At 41.6% G+C, this 20,621-nt stretch overlaps 2 protein-coding genes across 4 annotated transcripts; both read left to right on the forward strand.

Annotated features, from left to right (window-relative positions):
• Positions 1-2,561: 2,561 nt before the first annotated feature.
• On the forward strand, positions 2,562-12,279 carry LOC100273933 (uncharacterized). Of its 3 annotated transcripts, none has more exons than NM_001351839.1 (7): positions 2,592-2,849; positions 3,005-3,114; positions 9,477-9,609; positions 10,352-10,455; positions 10,571-10,742; positions 10,828-10,968; positions 11,642-12,279. In NM_001351839.1, the coding sequence occupies exons 2-7, from the start codon at positions 3,065-3,067 to the stop codon at positions 12,005-12,007; spliced, it is 966 nt and encodes a 321-aa protein (NP_001338768.1). In that variant the 5' UTR covers positions 2,592-2,849; positions 3,005-3,064; the 3' UTR covers positions 12,008-12,279. The 3 variants fall into 3 exon arrangements, with proteins under 3 accessions (NP_001141797.1, NP_001338768.1, NP_001338767.1); NM_001351838.1 differs by having other exon boundaries at positions 2,690-2,888; positions 11,642-12,215; NM_001148325.2 differs by having other exon boundaries at positions 2,562-3,114.
• A 3,043-nt stretch (positions 12,280-15,322) lies between these two features.
• On the forward strand, positions 15,323-18,763 carry LOC100280368 (uncharacterized). Its single transcript, NM_001351840.1, has 6 exons — positions 15,323-15,948; positions 16,031-16,082; positions 16,497-16,595; positions 18,017-18,081; positions 18,180-18,353; positions 18,434-18,763. Exons 1-6 carry the CDS (start codon positions 15,370-15,372, stop codon positions 18,500-18,502), a joined length of 1,038 nt encoding a protein of 345 aa, NP_001338769.1. The 5' UTR covers positions 15,323-15,369; the 3' UTR covers positions 18,503-18,763.
• The last annotated feature ends 1,858 nt before the right edge of the window (positions 18,764-20,621 follow it).

Raw genomic sequence — 20,621 nt, forward strand, 5'->3', positions numbered from 1 at the left:
GGTGTTGAATGCTAAAATTGTAGTGGGCGGGCGGGTAACAGGTATCCACTGGATAGCGGATACCCACGAACGTTTATGGGTACATGTATGGATTAAGTTTTGTCTCGCGGGTATGGATTAATGAACTATATATCTGTGTACTACTCGACCGATTGCCATCCCTACGTGCCACCAGTCGCAGGAGGTTCAACCACTTCTACTGGATGTTGGCCCGATGGTGAGGCGATACCCAATGTCGAGTTTAGCGGCGTCACGTCCTCACGGCGCCGAGCTAGCGACAAAGTGATCTCCGTTTTTATTTTCCTACTGTCCCTTCGTGCGTCTAGAAAGATCCAGAGTAGCGTCGACGACGAAACGATCTCCATTTTTATTTTCCTACTACCCCCTTTGTACGTCTGGAAAGATCCGGAGTAGCGGATATGCGTCCGTATTCATTCCTTTGCCGAGATGCATTCGTGACCACTAATTCAGGATCGTGGGGCTGAGATGAAAAACACTGACGTGGCGCAATGGGAGAGCTGAATTGCTCTCGGCTTTAATATATAGAAACGACTTTAATATATAGAAATGTGCATATTATCTTATTTATAACCTGGTTTTTGGTACCCGGTTTCAGATATTTTTAGTTATTTTACGGTCGGTTCAGATCAGACAAGAAAGGGTCATCTAGCACAGGTTGTCGGGATGTTGATCTTTTTGTCAAACAAGTAGATGGGGAAAATGTTATTGATTCAAAGAAATTGAGTGAGTATGCTTGCAAAGTTTTGGTTGTTTGGCTTATTCATGTTGTATCAAATATCAAGTTTTGTTGTGAAGTTGGATGCCTAATGTGCTTAATTTGTTTTTATGGTGATCCAGACAATCTTGGATATGCTTAACAAGGACATCAATTCCTTCTCCATGAGAGTCAGGTTTGTGTCTGTTGCTTGTTCTCCTGTAACTATTAATTGTTAATTTTTCTAAGAAGCATCATATGTCATATTTTTAGACAGCCAGGTCTGGTTGAATATTCATCATAATGCCATTACATGGATTGTCTTCACATGAATCAGTTTTTAAAGGAAATCTTTGTATTCTCATTTTTAACTTTATATGCAACCCCTCAAATCAACTTTGGAACCCAAATGGTCAAGCCTTTGGACGGAGAGTTTAGCAAAGGTAACCGATTAAATCGGCTTCACAGCAGTAAGTTGTTTCTCCTCCAAATTCAACTTTGGCACAGTAAAGACCATATGACAGGCAGGTTCGGCACCAATGGCGATGAGGCCACAAGTTATCTTATGTCTCGTTGTTTGTTAAATGTTTAGACTGCTTTCGAAATTGGTGAACTTTTACTATTTCATAGTAGAAAGCATATTATGTCAAGGAACACTATAATTAATCAAATCTACATATTCTTTTGTTTTCTAAGCTTCATAACTTCTACACAAAATTATTCTATTTAAATGAAAACAACAACCTGGTCCTTTGTCACGGATTCTATATTGTCATTGGCTACTGTGCTAGATTCTAAATGGCATATGAGCTGAGTGAACTGGGCACTTGGTTGGATTATATTGTTTATAGTTATGTGTGAATGGCTAAACTTTCAGCCCAATATGTGCTTCTTTTGCTATAGATTATGAAGAAGACCTGTCCTGATGACTTGTGGATCTATGTCGAGGACCAAGATGTTGTTGACACGGAGAATATGTCAAGTGAGAAGCTCAGGTGACAGTTCATGTACATAAGCAAGCTGCCTCCGGTTGTCCTAGACTTCATCTTCATTTACTTTGATTCCAACATAAAATGACTATGATGCCTCCTCTCCGAAGACCTTCAGCCAGTGCTGGGTGACCAGCTCCAGTTAATCTAGTGCTCCCGTGTTCTCCATTTTCATGTTTTACTCAAGCTTTAGAAACTTATTTAGCGACTGCATGAATTATGTCCATCTTTTATTAGGTGAATACCCAAGCTGCTGCAGATTGATCATAGCAATACAAAGAATTTAAAATACTATGTCGTTATTGTTCAGATAAACTTTAACATATCAATGTACCATTTAAAAATTATATATCTCATGTTTACATTGATGTAATAATAGGTGAACACCCGTGCGTTGCTACGGAGTGAACATGTTATGATAAGATATATTAAAATTATTTTGTTCTAATTTCCATTTTATGTTTTTGTTATCATCTTTTAAAGTTCTTCGTTTTGTTTTCTTGTAACAAACATATTTGATAGACCTACATGTACTTGTACTCAAATGCAATACATGATATCATGTATTATAATTTTTTTGTTATTTTCTACCTTAACACAAGGTGGTTGCTGGTCATTGCCTAATTTTAGTTATTTTAGGTTACAAAAGCAGATTACTTGAGTGGTCGATAAGCAATGCATTTTAATTTACATGGTGGATTTGTTCGATGTGTAAAACTTATGTAAAAAATCTTAACTTTAAAAAATGATAACAAAAACATCAAATGCAAATTAAATTATTTTTAATTTTAATTTATTTTACCATAACATATTCACTCTGTACCAACGCACCATCGTGCACCTAGTACACTATTATTTCTACAATGAGTTATCTAGAGCTACAGCATAGGGTACTGGAAAAAAAAATCTCATCGACTCTCTCCTGAGTCCTGACTCCTGACATCTCCGATCGTCACCGTCCCCGTCCCCGGCGCCGTCCCTCTCGCTCTTGTCCTCGGTGCCGCACCTCCTACATCTCTGTCTCACCGCTTTAGCACGGCCACCACGCCCGCCTGCGCTAGATCCCATCTGAAGCCGGCGGCCATCATACCCGTGAGCGCTAGCTGGGCTGCATCTCTCACCTCCACAGCCAGCAAGCGAGCGTGGTTAGCGCCGCAGTGGTTTCACCGACCTTAGATCGGGCCGTAAGCTCGAGGACTGACCTTAATTTCTTGAGCTTAAGGTCTCAGTGGGTTTAATCCCGTAGTGTATGAGGTTGACCTTTAAAGGCCTTACGGCCCCCTTGTTTCGCACGCTACAGATATCGAGCTGTTGACATCTGCGGGTGCATCTGCGGACAGCCTTGACGAGGCTGCCGACGATGTCGTCTCTCAACTCGCTCTTCAACCGCTCCACCTTCGGCACAAAATGGTTAGCCTTCTCTTCACATCCAATCACGATTAGCGAATCTCTACCTTCGCGGCAAATTTCACGTTTTGATTTAAAGGGTGGATTGTAATTCGCGAATTTTAGTGTGCTTTTTGCGTGGAGTCCCATATTTGTGTTCTCATTTTGTGACGATTTCTTTTGAGATATCCGAAGGATATGAGCGTGCCTTTTCTTTGCCCCTTCCCTCATAGAAATGCGAGTTGCCACTTTGATGCCCAGTGCTAGATGTTGTGGGACAATTTCAGGTATGCCTAAAATGCGAATTAAGATGAAAGACATCTTGATTCAGGACTTCCATATATTGTTGAAGATGTTATATGCTCTTAATTCAACACGGTAATGAAAATATTGATTGGCAGCTTCATTTTTGGTAGTAAGGATGGCTGCTCGAGTAAATATATCTGAATCCATCATGAACCAGCAAAAACATGACTAGTATTGAGCTGGAAAAACTAAATTAGTAAGTACCCCTGTGGTCATGGACCCACTGCTTCAACAACAGTCAATGGCATTTGATGACATACTTTCAGTTATGGAAGTGCTAATGCTAATTTTTTTTCTCGAAAAGCACAATAGAACTGCGCCTCATTATATATTAAGAAGAAAGAAAGGTCTAAAGAAGACCCAGATACAAGAACCTCATGGAGGTTAGAAAACAAGAATAAAAAAAACTGTCTATAGAGTCACTTAGACTAACCCTCCCCACATCTGCCCTAAACATTAGGGAGCAGAGCCAACTACATTCAAGGCTCTAGCTAGGTCTAGAGAACCTAGATTTTTAGCTCCAGCCATCACCCAACATACACATTCATCTAAGAAGCTTCTCTGTAGATTGGCCAGGGAAGGGGGTTCCCCATTGAAGATCACTTTGTTGCGGTGCAGCCAAACACACCACGCCCCCAAAATGATGACATTGTTGAGCCCCTTTTTCCTGCCATTGGGTACTCTAAGAACCATGTGTCTCCACCATTCCGCGAAAGAGGGTTCATCAACAGCAGGAATAAGATGGCCCAAACCGAAAGGAGATAAAATACTGAACCAAAACTGACGGGTAAAGATGCATGAGGCTAGGAGGTGCTGAATTGTCTCTTGATGTTGATCACATAATGGACAAACAGCTGGATGAGGTAACCCTCTCTTTTCTAACCTGTCAGCGGTCCAACACCTATTTCTCATAGCCAACCAAAGGAAGAATTTGCATTTAGGAGGAGCCTAGGTCTTCCAAAGCCTTTTCCATGGCTCAAAGGTGGTTGAACCAGAGAATAAGCTCTTGTAACAAGATTTGGATGAGAAGATCCCTGAGGTCTCATGCCTCCACCTGTGCTGATCAGGAACATGGGATATTTCAACTCCCCTCACCGAATCCCATAACAGAAGGTACTGTTGCAGCCCAGCCAGCGAGAGAGGAGCTTTGATATCCCTAACCCACTGCCAATTTTCAAGGGCTGGCGCCACAGTTCTTGAATATAAGGATCTTTTTCACACCTTGGCTAACACCTCAGGGGCAAGTTCCCTGATTGCAGCCCCATTTAGTCATCTATCGGTCCAGAACAGAGTGTTGGTGCCGTTCCCAACAATAGAGATCAGAGAATCTGAAAACAAATTCTTGACATGTTGTTGTATAGGAAGCTTCAGTCCCTGCCAAGGCCTGTTTGGGTCTATTTTTTCCAGCCATAACCATTTTGATTGCAAAGCCCAGCTCATGAACTGCCGATTTGGGATTCCCAAACCTCCAAGATTATTAGGCCTTGTAACAATATCCCAAGAAACCAGACAGCTGCCTCCATTAGCCTCTTTCCTCCCCTTCCAAATAAATCCTCTTCTAATTTTGTCGATAGATTTAACCATCCAATTGGGAATGTTCATTGCAATCAGAAGATAAACCAGGATAGCCGAAAGCACAAATCGCACAAAAGCTGTGCGACCAGCAAGGTTAAGAAGGTGTGTGTTGAAAACTAAAAAGAACCTTGCGGACGGTCCGGCCTGAGGCCGGACGGTCCGCGGTCCGGACAGTCCGCGGTGGTGGCGCGGACGGTCCACGTGTGCGCAGAGTCAGTTAGGGTTCCTAGTTTCTCGTGGGGTTTGTTACCTAAAACCGCGGGATTAGCTCGGGAAACAGTTTGAAACGGATCCAGACCTCCCCCTTTATATAGATGAAGGGTTACGGCCGATTGAACCCCCCAACAATCGATCAAATCAAGTCTATTTCTCGTTTTTACCTTATGCATTAGGAGTAGCTCTAGTTTAGTATTCCAATCCCCAAATTCTCCGCTTCTCTTCGGCTCTACGTCGATTAGAGGAGTCTAGGTCAGCTTGTCGAGCCTAGACATCACCTAGGATCTCTCCTCCCCGACGGGGTCCCTCCCGGGAGCGAGATCCAGGCGCCGCCGGTGACCTTCGCCGCCCCCTGCGCACGCACGGACCGTCCGCCCCTGTGCAGAGAGCACCGCCACGGTTCGTATTGAGTGATTGGCGCCCCCCCAAAAGGCACCAACATACTTTTGGCGACTCCGCCGGGGAAAAGGTGTTTAGATCTACTAAAAATCAGGCCCTCAAATGGCTGGTTCTAAAGATCACACCGATATCTCCCGGGACAATATCCTGAAACCGGCTGTTGAAAGTCTGACGGTCGATGAGCAACAGCAATACGAGGACTACATGCGTCAAGCGAAGGAGAAATTTATCACAATACACGGTGGATCGCCACCAGAAAGTTGTCAAACATGAAGAAACCGACGTCGCATCTCTTCTATCTTCGCTTCAAGTCCCCAACGTAAGTTAACCCGACGACATCCAATCTATTAAACAGTATGTAGATCATCAGCAGAATCAAATGAAACAACAGATTGGAGGGTTAGAAGAGTCAATTAGAAAATTAACGCGTACGTTGGAGAAGTCTGTTGCTCCTAGTTTTCCATCATATGAAACTAGTAACAGGATATCTATGTCTAATACATCGGCAACAAATGGGAATTTGCAGCCCCAACCATTATATGGTGTGCCGATGAACTCATATCCAGGGCAAGTACCACCACCGCCATCCCTGCTTGGCAGATTGACGCCCCTGAACACGGTCGGACCGTCCGAGCTTCTGCCCAGACCGTCCGGCCCATACGCGAACCGTCCGGCTTGATCTGCCGGACAGTCCGGGGCCGCCGTAGGACCGTCGCCGTCCCTGCTTGGCAGATCGGCGACCCTGGACGCGGTCGGACCGTCCGAGCTTCTACTCGGACCGTCCGACCCTTACGCGGACCGTCCGGTTTTCTATGCCGGACAGTCCGGGGCCTTACCAGGACTACCGCGTGGCGCCCCAATAATGGCGAACACGACCGGCCAATTCGGATGTACCACTGTACAAACCGGATACGCATATGCAGAACCTGCTGTTGCACACCATGCACCAAATTATTACACACCACAGAAGCAGTATGTTTCGCCCTCTACATATTTAAACCATAACGCACCATACAATCACAGACCGATCAACACTATCGATCGGTCACAGCAAGGTCGGTATACTAATGCCCGACCAAATGAGCCCCACAGCCCAGGATCCGGTAGTCTGCCACCGGGTGCAATGGAAAAAATTAGGGAAGAGATGACTGAACTATTTCGAGATAAGTTCGGAGTTAGTGTAGCCAGAGTGGGGCAATCATACCAAAAGCCATATAATCACCGGTTTGACACTGTCCCCTATCCACAAGGGGCAAGGATACCAGAATTTTCTAAGTTTTCTGGTGAGAATGGGAGAAGCACACACGAACACATAGGCCAGTTCCTAGCACACCTAGGCGAATTGGCCGATGGAGAAGCATTTCGTGTTCGTTTATTTTCTTTATCCCTTACTAGTACCGCTTTTGCATGGTATGCCGCCCTACCTCCTAATTCAATTAATTCCTGGAATGAGTTAGAAAGTAAATTTCATGAACATTTCTTTGCCGGGGAATATGAATTAGGACTAGCTGACTTAGCTTCAGTCCGACAAGGACGCGAAGAATCGCTTAATGATTATATCCGGAGGTTCCGGGACACTAGAAACCGATGCTTTCGGATCCATGTCGCAGACAAAGAGCTAGCAGGGCTAGCTTTTAATGGGTTGCTATCCTACTTAAGAGACAAATTAGATGGGACCTAGTTCTTTTCGATAGCCCAGCTACATCAGCGGGCTTTAGCCTGTGAAAGCCGATTTAAAGAGACATTAAAATCGGCCGCCTGTACTATACATCTAATAGAGCGTGATAGTTCAGATGATGAATCCGCATATGTATATACCGCTGAGTTTATTTGGCCAACAAAGGCCAAATCTTCGGCATGTTCCTCCTTACAGCCGGTTCAAAAGAATCGGCAAGAAGAGATTAAATTTACCTTTAATGTTGCCAAATGTGATAAGATATTTGACGAACTACTTAAAAATGACAATATTAAATTAACTCATACTATCCCTCCTATAGATAAATTAAAGAGACGTGCTTATTGTAAGTGGCATAATTCTTTTTCTCATGCCACCAATGACTGTAATGTTTTTCGTCGACAAGTACAATCGGCCATAAATGAGGGCCGGTTGGCTTTTCAGGAGATGCAAGTGGACACAACCATTTCCTGTTAATACAATAGATATCACATGCAAAAAGATCTTAGTTCGGCACGAAATGGCCGATAAAGGCAAAAGCAAAGATATCATCATTGGCAATCCTCGCATGTCAAATATATCACAAAAGGAGATTGCTCGAAAGGCTCCGGATGATAAGGCTAAAAAGTCTGGAGGCACCGGGGGGCAGGCACAATTAATGAGCCAAGCACGACAGTCTGGCCTGAGCATCACAGACGGTCTGGCACCTACGTGCGGACGGTCCGATGCTCAGACAGACGGTTCGGCTAACTCTGTCGGACAGTCCGCCTATGGCCAAAGGCGTCAGCCTCCACACAAAGCCTTAAAAGGGAAAGAGACGCAACAACAAAGCACATATGGTCGGCTGATCAAAGCTGACTCTACTTTTGATCAGTTGCTCTCCAAGAATACTAGCAAGAAGACCGTTCTACGTGATCGATCAACGAAGAAACCTCGGTCATATGCTAAAACGAAACGGGTAAACAAAACGGCCCGAAAGGCGACACAACAAGCATCGCCTATTCATCCTATGAGACCAGGGTACTTTCCACCCGTTTACTCATCGTCGGTATATTATCCTGTTCAAACATGGAATGGTACGATGATGAATCCATGGTACATGTATAGTCCCTTTGTCTATCCAGACTGGGGGGGCACCTCCATTCTATTCCTTTTGATCCATTGATCAAATGGTCATGGCCGAGAAAGATACAATCTGAAACGACCTTTATACATTGATGCTTTATTGAATGATCTCCATATTGAAAAGTCGGTGACTTGCATTAGGTTTAGTTCATATGCTTTTGGTTCGTCAACCTTCACCAAAAGGTAGGGGGCATATGTTGAAAACTAAAAAGAGCCTCGCGGACGGTCCACGGTGGTGGCGCGGACGGTCCGTGCGTGCCGGACGTCCACGGTCCGGACAGTCCGCGGTGGTGGCGCGGACGGTCCGTGCGTGCGCAGAGTCAGTTAGGGTTCCTAGTTTCTCGCGGGGTTTGTTACCTAAAACCGCGGGATTAGCTCGGGAAACAGTTTGAAACGGATCCAGACCTCCCCCTTTATATAGATGAAGGGTTACGACCGATTGAACCCCCAACAATCGATCAAATCAAGTCTATTTCTCGTTTTTACCTTATGCATTAGGAGTAGCTCTAGTTTAGTATTCCAATCCCCAAATTCTCCGCTTCTCTTCGGTTCTACGTCGATTAGAGGAGTCTAGGTCGGCTTGTCGAGCCTAGACATCACCTAGGATCTCTCCTCCCCGACGGGGTCCCTCCCGGGAGCGAGCTCCAGGCGCCGGCGGCGACCTTCGCCGCCCCCTGCGCACGCGCGGACCGTCCGGCCCCAGGGCGCGGACCGTCCGGCCGTCAGGCAGGAAAACCTAAGCCCTGCACCAGGCCGCAGACCGTCCGGCCCCTGGCGCGGACCGTCCGCCCCTGTGCAGAGAGCACCGCCACGGTTCGTATTGAGTGATTGGCGCCCCCAAAAGGCACCAACAGTGTGCTTTCCAATTTGGTAGACGATCAGCAATCTTGTCAACCCATATCATTAGATCACTCCTCCTAAGCTTTTGTTACGAGGAATTAGTATATTGCTATGTTTGTACCCCGTGTCTGTTGATGTTCACTGTAATGCTTACAGTGTTGTCCATTGACATGCATGATGTGATTCCGAGGAAACAAAATTTCATGTTGTTTAGATCCATAATTAATTTATTTTTCTGTGCTTTATGTAGCAAAACATGTTTAAATCTTGTCATTTCAAGAATCAAGCTGCTGCGCAACAGGAGGGAGTTACAACTAATAAATATGCGCAAAGAAATGGTTCAATATCTTCAGACTGGCCAGGAATCAATCGCGAGGATTCGAGTAAGTTGGAGTTATAGCTGTTTCCTTGGTATAGTTCGCACTATTTTATTCTTGGAAAACTACTAAATTACTCGCTCCACATAGGAACATTGTCTGAATAATCTCCTGAACCAATTTTGTGTTGAATCTACACCTCTCCCCAATCATTTCAATCGGCCAAATCTACCTCTTAATAAGTTTTTTTTGTTCTTCTTGTACAAGTTGAGTTTTAGTTCAAAATTTGTAAAGTGTAGAGAAAAAAAACTCGACCTGCGGCCTGTGGGGCGCTATAATAAAGTGTAAAGAACACTGTAACTTATATTAAAAATGAAAAGTACAATATAAATATTTTGTTACTATTTTTGATAGTCTAGTACATCTAATAATGAATTAGCCCTATAGATACAAATCTATCTCAAAATAATGATGAACATTTCAGTGTATTTTTGTAAGAGAAGTTATTTTTTTCTCAATTATAGAACTTGAAGTACTCAACTTGTACAAGGAGAAACAAGAAGACAAATCTTATTAAGGGGCATATTAACCTCCCCTCTTTACCCTCAATTACATCTGAAAGTGATTTGTATACTTTATTGGGACGTAAAGCATGGAGTTTGATAAATAAGAAGGCCACACAGTACCAGATGGCAGATGCTCGCTCTCTCTCGTGCGCGGGGGGGGGGGGGGGGGGGGGGGGGGGGGATTTGGACTTCTCCTTTTCATTATTCGTAACATTTTCTAATAATATCATTATTAATCATAGGTGGAGCACATTATTCGGGAGCAAAATATATTGGCTGCCTATGAGATCGTTGAGCTTTTCTGTGAATTTGTTCTGGCAAGAGTCCCTATTGTTGAGGTCCAAAAGTAGGTTCTGCTTTATGAATTACGAGTGAATTACAATTTCGAAGCCATGACTCAAGGTTCTTCTTTGTTACTTAACAGAATATGATTAACAGCTATAAGTTTTATCATGGAGCAGGGAATGCCCCTTAGAACTGCGTGAAGCCATTGCTAGTATAATCTTTGCATCAGGAAGGTGTTCAGACTTGCCTGAGCTAATGCATCTCCGTAATTTGTTTACCACCAAGTATGGAAAGGAGTTTGTTGCTGGTGCTATGGAATTGCGCCCCGACAGCAGTGTCAACCGCACAGTAAGTGGAAGCTCCAACATGTGCCTTCTCTATGGAATTGATTGCTCACATACACTTACAAAAATATTGTGCATCTTTTATACAGATAATTGAAAAGCTCTCGGTGAAGGCTCCATCAGGTGATTCAAAGCTAAAAGTCTTGAAAGCTATTGCCCAAGAGTACAATATTGAATGGGATTCATCTAATACTGAAGCAGAATTCAACAAGAAATATGAAGATCTACTGGTAGCATTTGCTAACTCATTACTTATTCCCTGATTATTAGACAGGAATGCATATGAAAGGTGTTTCATGTGACATCTTCAAAGCAGGTGTTTGCATTACTGCTTTATTTAGTGAATAAAAACTATATGATAATAATTGAAGAACTGCACGTTTGATATTCTATGTTGGGCTTAACATAGGCCATTCAGTGTTCAGTTGAAGGAATTCAGTGTACCTTTACGCCCATCCTGAGAAACCATTAGCTCACAAGACACTGTTTTCTCTATCTAATATTCAGCTAGGAATCTTCGACCGTCCTTTGCATATTCCATATGCGATGTCACATTAGGGTTGTGTCCCACATTTCTAGTCCAGTTTATAGACTATAGAGTTCTCCCCCCTTTTTTGGACTTGTGGATCTGGTCTAATCTTATGTCACCACAATTAGGATGTCAAACAATCTGGTAATGTAGAAGGTTTGTTGGCTGTTTACTGTGAATCGGGGCCTAATGATTTTGTAAACATGATGCAGTTAATTAAGGAATTTAGAAGAGAATGAGAACCAACTAACTGCAAGAATATATATGCCTCCACAAGACCACAACTCCATCTTGAACTAAATGTGCAGCTAAGTTTGAAATGAGAGTAATCTAGAAATCACTTCATTTATTATGTGCTGGTATGATGTATGCAGGACGGCTCGGGATCTTCGGTCCACCAGATCCAGACACCTATCATTGAGGGCTCAGTGAGCTCACCAGTTGTTTCTGCTCCAAGAGATAAGACGCCAGCATTGAATTCACCTGTCATTGATGCCGAAAAACACCAAGTTCGCGAATCTCCGACTTCACCAGCTGGAGGTGCAAGAGCTGGTGTTGTCACTAAGGGCAATGTGGTAACCATGGGCCATCACTCCCCCGCTGAGGAGATGCCCTCCACCAGCCCAAGTTCATCAGACGCGCTGGAGAAAGCCCGAGCTGCTATTGCAGCTGCCACCCGCGCATCTGCTGCTGCTCGCGCCGCAGCTGAACTTGCAAAAGTTAAAATTACAAATCAATGACACCTCCAGTTCGGGCAAGGCGTGTCAGGAAGTTTAATCTGGCAACTGATCACCAGGACAGACTGAAATGTATTTCATTGAATAAATTGTTACTGTATATTCCCTTTGTGAGCACTTGGCACATCATATAAGGAGCGTGGCTCCTCGCCTTTCTTCGAATGTACTCAAAGAGAACTATCTGGAATGCATAATGTTGCATTTACTGTTCACTAGTTAGTTATTGTATCATTACGGTTTTTTTACAATACAAACCAATCTAAATTGCAGTGGTTAGAGACGAACACTTTGTTCCTAGAGATCATAGTTCTGAGTTCCAGCGAGCGCGCTTCTTTTTTATACATATGTTTTGCTGGGCGCCCACGTTTGCTTTATTATCATAAATTATGTCGATGCAACCATAACTGTTGTTAGAACGGACACATCACTACGCAAAATGCTAGTTTAGGGGATACTCCGTACAAATTACGAATTACTTTATTTTTGTTACAAGTCAAACTTAATTATTTGTAAAACAGATTGTATCATCAAATCATCATCACATATATAAAACCATAATTTAGCTTTATTATTATTATCTATAAGGGTTTATCTATCCCAAGTTCCCAACTTAGAATCCGTTTGTCTCCTTTAGTCCAGAGACTAAAGTTTAGTCTCTACCTATTTAGTTCTAGAGATTAAAAGTATTGAAAACATATTAAATGAATCACAAGAGGACCAAAATATCTCTCCCGTCATTAGTGCAACTGAAATAAAAGAGGGGCAAAAAGTAGAATGTGTAACATCCTGTCCAATCCTTGGACCAGCGGTACTTACTTCTGGCAGCTCTCTAAGATCATATATCGTCCCCACAGACTAACACAAGTCTTTTGTACGCACTTTGTTCTCGCTCATGCGCACCCGAGAAAACTTCTCAATTGGTCACTCATCCCAAATTGCTCCAAGCTAAGCACGCTTAACTTGGAGGTCCTTTCGAGATACACTTTCCGAAAAAAAGATGCACCTTGTTGGTATGGATACTGTATTAATTTTATTAAGCCTTGTGCGAGGATATCACAATTCACCCCCTACAAGACTGACGTCCTCGTCGGTCAACCCCAATCCATGAACCTCCTCTCTTAGCCACGTCTGTGTGTCTAGTGTCGTCATATGTCATGTCATGTGACCACTCTGGGCCCACATGTGCCATATACCCGAACCCCCTAGCCCACACATGTCCGTGAAACCTCGAGGGTCAGCTCTGATACCACTTATAACACCCCGTCCAATCCCTGGATCAATTGTACTTACTCCTGACAGCTCTCTAAGATCATATATCGTCTCCACAGACCAATACAAGTCTTTTGTGCGCACTTTGTCCTCACTCATGCGCACCCGAGAAAACTTCTCGATCGGTCACACATCACAAATTGTTCTAAGTAAAGCACGCTTAACTTGAAGGTTCTTTCGAGGTAAAGCTTCCAAAAAAGAAGATGCACCTTGTTGGTATGGATACTCTATTAATTCTATTAAGCCTTGTGCCAGGATATCATATAATGTATATAGTTTAGTCTCTTTTAGTCACCCCTTGAGGGACTAGATACTAAAACACTTTAGTCTCTGTTTTAGTCCCACTGTTTAGCAATTTAAAGACTAAATGAGACTAAAATGAAGGGACTCATGGCTCATTTGGTTTCTTTAGTACAAGGACTAAAGTTTAGTTAGAAGACTAAAGTTTAGTCCCTACCGTGTTTGGTTATAGGGACTAAAAGTATTTAAAAACCATTAAATAAATCATAAGATGACCAAAATACCTCTTACTATTCTCTCGTCGTTGGTGCAACTAAAATAAAGGAGGGACAAAAGGTGAAATTAATATAGTTTAGTCCCTTTTAGTCACCCCTTGAGAGACTAAAGACTAAAATAGTTTAGTCCTTGTTTTAGTATTATCGTTTGACAATTTAGGAACTAAATGAGACTAAAATGAATGAACTAATTTTTAGTCTCTCAAACCAAACAGGGCCTAATCTTTAGTCCCTCAAAATAAATTGGGCCTTATAGATGTTAATGTTTTTTTTTGAAAAACTTAGTTAAAGATAGGAATTTAGCTTGTAGGATCGATCCAAGCAGCTATTAATTGCCAGATACCATAGTTAGTTATGCTATTAGAGCATTTCTAGGAGTTTTAGATCGTGTCCAGCAGTTTACTTATATGATTAACCAAAATACTTTGAATATAGGGATAAGAATAGGTAAGCTGTAGTCTTATAAAACAATTTGATAATTAGTTTTTTTCCTGAAATAAGAGCTTCTTATGGGTTAGTTTGGAAACCCCATTTTACCAATAAATTTTCATGTTTCCAAGAAAATATAGTTCATTTTTCCTTAGAAAAATAGGAATCCATCGAGAAAATTAACTTCCTAAACTAGCCCTAAGAAGTTAGATTATCTTTTCCAACTTCTAAGTTTTCGCAATCAAGAAACTTCGTATCAGCTCTATGTCATGCATTTTTCTTAGGAAATAGGAGTAAATTGGACGCATGAGTCAATTAAGAAAATAAAGAATTTCAGATAAAAAGCGGTAAACAACTTAAAAAATAAATAGTTCTAGATGATAAAGCAGTAAAAAGAAAAAGGATTAGTAAAAAATATGATTAGTAAGAAATAGTTTCGAGTTCTGATAAAAAATGTTTAAGGCTAATTTGGCAACCCATTTTCTTAAGGGATTTATATTTTTCTAAGAGAAATTAGTTCATTTTTTCTTAAAAAATGGAGTTGTCAAACTAGTTCTTAGAAAATTATTATTATAAATTGTTGGAGAATGATAAAAAATTCAAGGTTGATACGTCTTCTAATATTTGCTAGATCTATTAGTTTAGCAAGTAAACTATGTCAAGTTTTCTTAAGATGTGAGCTCCAAAGTGCCCTATTTTAAAATATAAGGCTTAACCAATGGTGTAGCTAATGGGTGGTCTATGGCATACCCTAGGCCGGCTCATCGGATCATCAGTCCATCGAGGCCGAAAAAAGTTTAACACTAACAGTGTATTTTGTGTTTAATATTTAGACATTTTTATATTATATTTGCGATCTAATGTATGCACTTACAAACTTAGAGTCTGTTTGAGAACTTCGTTTTGTAAATTAAATTTGGTTATTATTAGAAAAAACGACTAATAAATTATGTAAATAACTCTTTAAATTTAGTAGCTCTACATTCTTTCACATTCACTCTATTTTTATATAGCCAGTCTTTTGGTGTACAGAGTATGTTAGATTAACCTAATTTTACTCTTGGATTAATCTAATTTTTTGTAAAGTCTATTGTAGAGAGTAGCTATATTTGCTCTAAGTTAGTACTTTTTCAGAAACTGTAGACCGGAGCAATGGAGGAAGAGAAAGCGGCGGCGTACTACGACGAGCTCAATCGCAAGGGCGAGGGCGCCCGCCGCTTCAAGCAGGGGCTTGGCTTCTCCTCCTCATCCGCCACTGCCTTCCCTTCCAAGCCCACCGCCTCCTCCTTCCTATCCGGTTTTGTTCGCGCGGGCGCAGCCCCTGGCCCCGCCAAACAGCCGTTACCGCATTCCAGGACCCCATCCAGTCCGCACCATCGCTCAAGTTCACCGCCTCTTTCGCGTCCCAGGATCCGCTCCAGGTCCAGGTCCAGGTCCCCGTCTCGCTCCAGCCGGCGCCAATCGAGATCGAGGTCCCGGTCGAGGGAGCGCAGGCGCCGCTCCAGGTCTAGGGAGAGGGACCGCAGGGCATCCTGTAGACGCTCTAGGTCGCGGGGGTCGAGATCGCCTTCTCGCCGGAGCGGCAGGAGCCTGCACTTGGAAGCCCGGCGGGAACGGCATGGGGATCAGCGGCGGCGGCACGACGACGGCCATCAGAGCTCTAAGGGTCGCAGTGATAGGGACGGGGGCAAAATGGACTACTCGCGGCTCATAAAAGGATATGATAAAATGGTTGGTCACGCCATTCTCGTACTGTACAATTGTTTTGTTACTTTCCTTGTTTTGGAATGATGAACTATTGGTTCTCTTGCAGACTCCAGCTGAGAGAGTTAAAGCAAAGATGAAGTTTCAGCTTTCAGAGACAGGTGATCACTCTTTCAGTTCTTATGAGCTAGGATGGTGCCTTTCTTAAAGGCTACTAGTGTGAGTGTAGTCTGTCTATATTGAATTTGTGATTCTGCAGTGTAGAGAAATGTCGGAAACTGATTGTAGATAAATCAGTGCATTTTGTCTTGACCAGTGGAAATTGATTATACATAAATCTTGGTACTGCAGTGCTTATGTGTATTTTTTGTTTGGATTTATAGCTATTCCTTATATGATGTAATGTAGCTCCAAAACTCAAAATCGACTCTTGGGTACACTAGCATAATATCACTCAAATGCGCATGTAGCTGCAATTTCTTCTGTTGATCATGGAGTTTACAATCTTTATGGTTTTTGGTGATATTTTCATTGTTCTAAAAGATTGTATTGCTTTCCTTTTCAATGTTGGGCAGCTGCAAAAGATTCCACTCTTGGAACTGCAACTGTGGGGTGGGAAAGATTTCAATTTAATAAGGATGCTCCACTTGATGAAGATAATGACGATGTTGAAGGTTAGTGTTGACAATGCTGCATTGTCTTAGCTATTGCTTCATATGGCTTTTCATTAGTTTGGTTCTTCGTCATGTCAGTCTTGATTATTCCTTATGATGCTTTGCATGACATGGCTATTCATCTAGTTATTGTTCAACTTGGTGTGTTATTATTTTAGACATCTGCCTACAATTGGTTTTGAAGTGGCTCTAGGATTAGAATTTGTGATTTAGCACTAGAGCACTTTAGCACTATTAAAGCCTACACAATTAATTTTATGTGCCCAAGCACAATTAATTTTATGTGCCCAAGGTCATTTTCTTTTCACCATATCATGATTTTTCTTGCTAAAGTATATTCTGTACTCAATAAAGCTAAGATATACTATTACTAACCTTAGAGAGGTTCTTGTTATTTTGGTAATTGCCCTCTTAATTTTCAGTTCCTATGCTCAACAAAATAGCACTTTGTATATTATATATTTAAGTTTGAATCTAGAGTGCCCAGTTTTCATGTTTCTACTGACTGCATTAGTTCAACCATTCTATACTTATGAATAGCTTAGGCTCATGATCGATTCAGTAAGAAATGACCTCATTTTTCATTCGATTGGGGAGCTTGAACTCTTGGTTGCTGTAGTAATAGCACAGAGCTCTAGATTGATGCAGGGACTGTCCAGTGACTGTACAGCAACAAAACAACCCACTGAACATAAAATACTTCCCTTGATATGGTTACATTCTCTGAAGAATCACAGGGAGAACTAATGCAGGATACGAGGCAACGTTGATTGTGTAAGTAGGATTGATATGTGGAAGATGTCCTTGCCTAATACATTTCAAATCTACAAGTGTGCCATACTTGGACTCCAAGGCAACACAAATACACAATCGCGGGCTCTAGGCCCATCTGCCTGTCTAACTGACTGATACAAAATTTGTATAATTACAAGATCAGTATTTCAGTAGTAGTTTCTGAAGCGTACACTGATAAGTAGATATTGAGAATGATAAATGAGCGATCAAGCAGTGGCAAAAGATCTCCATTTATTGTCCATGTTCAATATTTATGGCAGCACTGTGCCATTCAGGTTTAGTGGGCTGGGGAATAATTTATTTAGTGCCTCTGCTCTTTATCAATGATAGACCAATCTGCTGGAACCTTTGCATAGCGTGGTTGACTGGTTTCCTATACTGTATTCAATTGCTTGAGCTGCTTCAAACTGTTGAAAATGGGATACACATGATTGCTTCGATTATGTGATGATACGATTGGTGGCTTTAACATTTAAAAGGTTTTAGTGCAGTAATGTATACAAAAAAATGGTGCCTTTAACATTTAAAAGGTTTTAGTGCAGTAATATATACAAAAAAAATGTGGTCGTTATGCATTCTGCTTGGCAACCCAGATTCCATAATTTACCTTTATTTTGTACCTGTAGTTGCTAATGATGATGCTTCACTGGTGAAGAATATTGGAAAGAGCTTCCGGCTTTCTGCTGTGGAGGTAGAGTGAAAAGCAATGAGTTATGTATTCCGCACATTTTACATTATTCTTAGCCATTATTGCTTTCCCTCCCATTCCTTGTTCTTCACCTATCCTAGTCAAAGCGCGAAGATAAAATCAGAGATGCGCATGATGAGGCTATATTTGGTGTACCTACAACTTCATTTGTTGATGTTGAAATTGGTGGGGACGAGCTTAAAACCAATCATGAAGACGGGAAAGTTGAAGACACAGAATCTGATGAACCTAGCAGCTCCCTCATCAGCGATAAAGTAATACTATCAATTTTGTTTTACTGGCATTTTGTTTATTTCTGTGTGTGCTGAAGTCACTTATGAAATAATGTTTTTAGGTACTGGCCATGCAAAAAGGTTCCTGGAGGGATCGGGCTCAGAAGTTGCGGAAGAATTTGAACACATGAACTTTGTCCTTGCAACTGCTCAAGTTCGAATTTGCCAGCGTGTGACAGAGATCTGGCATCTTGTGAAGATTTGAGCCTGAAGTTGAACTTAGCCCCACCCATCCCTTAGAATAGTTGCATAATGTAAGTTGTAAGATTTGCGCCTGCTTTCTGTTTCCTCGAGTCAGCGCGCAAGTGACACCTTGTAGTGAACTGAGTTTGGAAATTCATTTGGTTATTGTGATTTGGCAAATGGCCTGAATCTATTCATGTTTAAAAAGATGTATGTGCTTCTTGCTCCCTCCATTAGCAGTGCCATTTTCAAGTTGGCCTTCAACTTCTGCCTTATGGTATTTGAACATTCAGGTCCTAAAATTACTGCCAATGGAATGGAATTACGATGGAAGTCAGCATCTGATTGCTGATCTAGTTTAAACATCCTAACCCTAAGACTATCTCCAGCAACCTCTATATCTCACTCCCTATTTATATCTCAATCCTTATTTCGATCACTCTGTAAACAATGTGGTCTATAGTGTTGTAAAACAGTGTTCTACACACTCACACTTATATCCTTGTTGTACATCTTGTTTTCTTTGAGGGATTACATTGTCTATATGCATAACCAAGTTTCACTTCAGCTTATACAAATTCATTGGAAATGTGACGAACCCGCTTATAATGGATGAATGGAGTTAGCACTGTACAAAAATGGTTTGCAGCAGTTTTTGTTAAAATCAACCCAGGCCCATAAGAGCATGTGCAGCTAACTAGACGGTGGTTGCCTAACACTCTTTCATGTCTTACAAAAAAAATGTATAAACTCAATCTACTAGAACATTAGGCGTCCTACGGATGCTCTATCTTGAACATTTAAACGATATTATAACTAAGCAATTTGACCGAAGCCATAGCAATAACTTTCTTGCCTCCCTCTTATTTCCCTCTGTGAATCAAATAAATAATTAAAACTAAAAGTCAAATTCTCACCTTAACTCTTTTCTATCAACTCCCACCACTAGTTCATATGTTTCTTCCCATGTATTTTCTCAATTCTAAATTATAATATGTTTTAACTTTTCTAGATACATTTTTCTATTATATATATTATCATAGTGTATATTATATATAAGTACAGCAAAGGTTACGTTCTCGTCGGTTGGAGCTTAGCTGGCCCTGGCCTCGGTTTGTATAGAGAATCTCCCGACATTAAGACCCGTCCGCACTTTATTCATAGTTTATCAAAAAAACGTTATTTTGCATTGTAGATTGCAATGTTCGTAGAGTAACATTGTTTTGCACTGCACTGTTCGCAGAGTGAAATTTGAATATAAATATGAGAATAAGTAAAGTGTTAGAGATAGCTTAAGCATTATGGCCCAAGTCTTACAATATTGACAGTGGCAGGACACGGCAGCCTGCATTTGGAGGCACGAACAGCCTTAACAACCTCAGTGACAGGAATTAGCCCAACACTAACGATGATAGGGTGGAGAGAACAATGGCGTACTCTACGCTTGACAGAAGCATAGGGAGCAATAGTTCAATTCTTCCTCATTGATTGAAAAGAGGTAATCCCATCCTTATATACATGGAATGATGGAAGAAGACTTGATCCTTAGGTCATTATCAGTGGGAGTTTCATACTTTCATTCTCATTAAATAATAGACCACATAAACAAACATGATGCTATGACATGTACTTTAATAAAGAGGGATATGTAAGAGTTTTATAGGAGATAAGAGAGTTTCATAAAGATGAAACTCTTGATATACTGTCCTAGACAAATGTTGATATAAAAAATCTTGAAAACAGTGCGTTAAAACTATCAATTGAGAATGACCTTATAATCTAATCTCTAGAATTAAGGAACTAACCTGATCTAATATAATATCTTTCTTAATCATTATCCCTTGCCGTGAGGTGTAGGTGAGGGCCCTCCGGTCAACCATAACAGAGTCCCATGCAATGTACAATAACTATGTGTCCATCTTTTGAATGAAAATATAATGAACATTTCGCTTGTATAAGTTACTGCCACTCTACCAGGCATGGCAACCCTTCAGTTTGTTCCAATGGACCAGACCAAGAGATACAAGCAAGACATTCATAGAATGTTCAGGGGCAGTTGTGCAGAAA

The sequence above is a fragment of the Zea mays genome, chromosome 3 (genome assembly GCF_902167145.1).
Source record: "Zea mays cultivar B73 chromosome 3, Zm-B73-REFERENCE-NAM-5.0, whole genome shotgun sequence".
NCBI lineage: Eukaryota > Viridiplantae > Streptophyta > Magnoliopsida > Poales > Poaceae > Zea > Zea mays.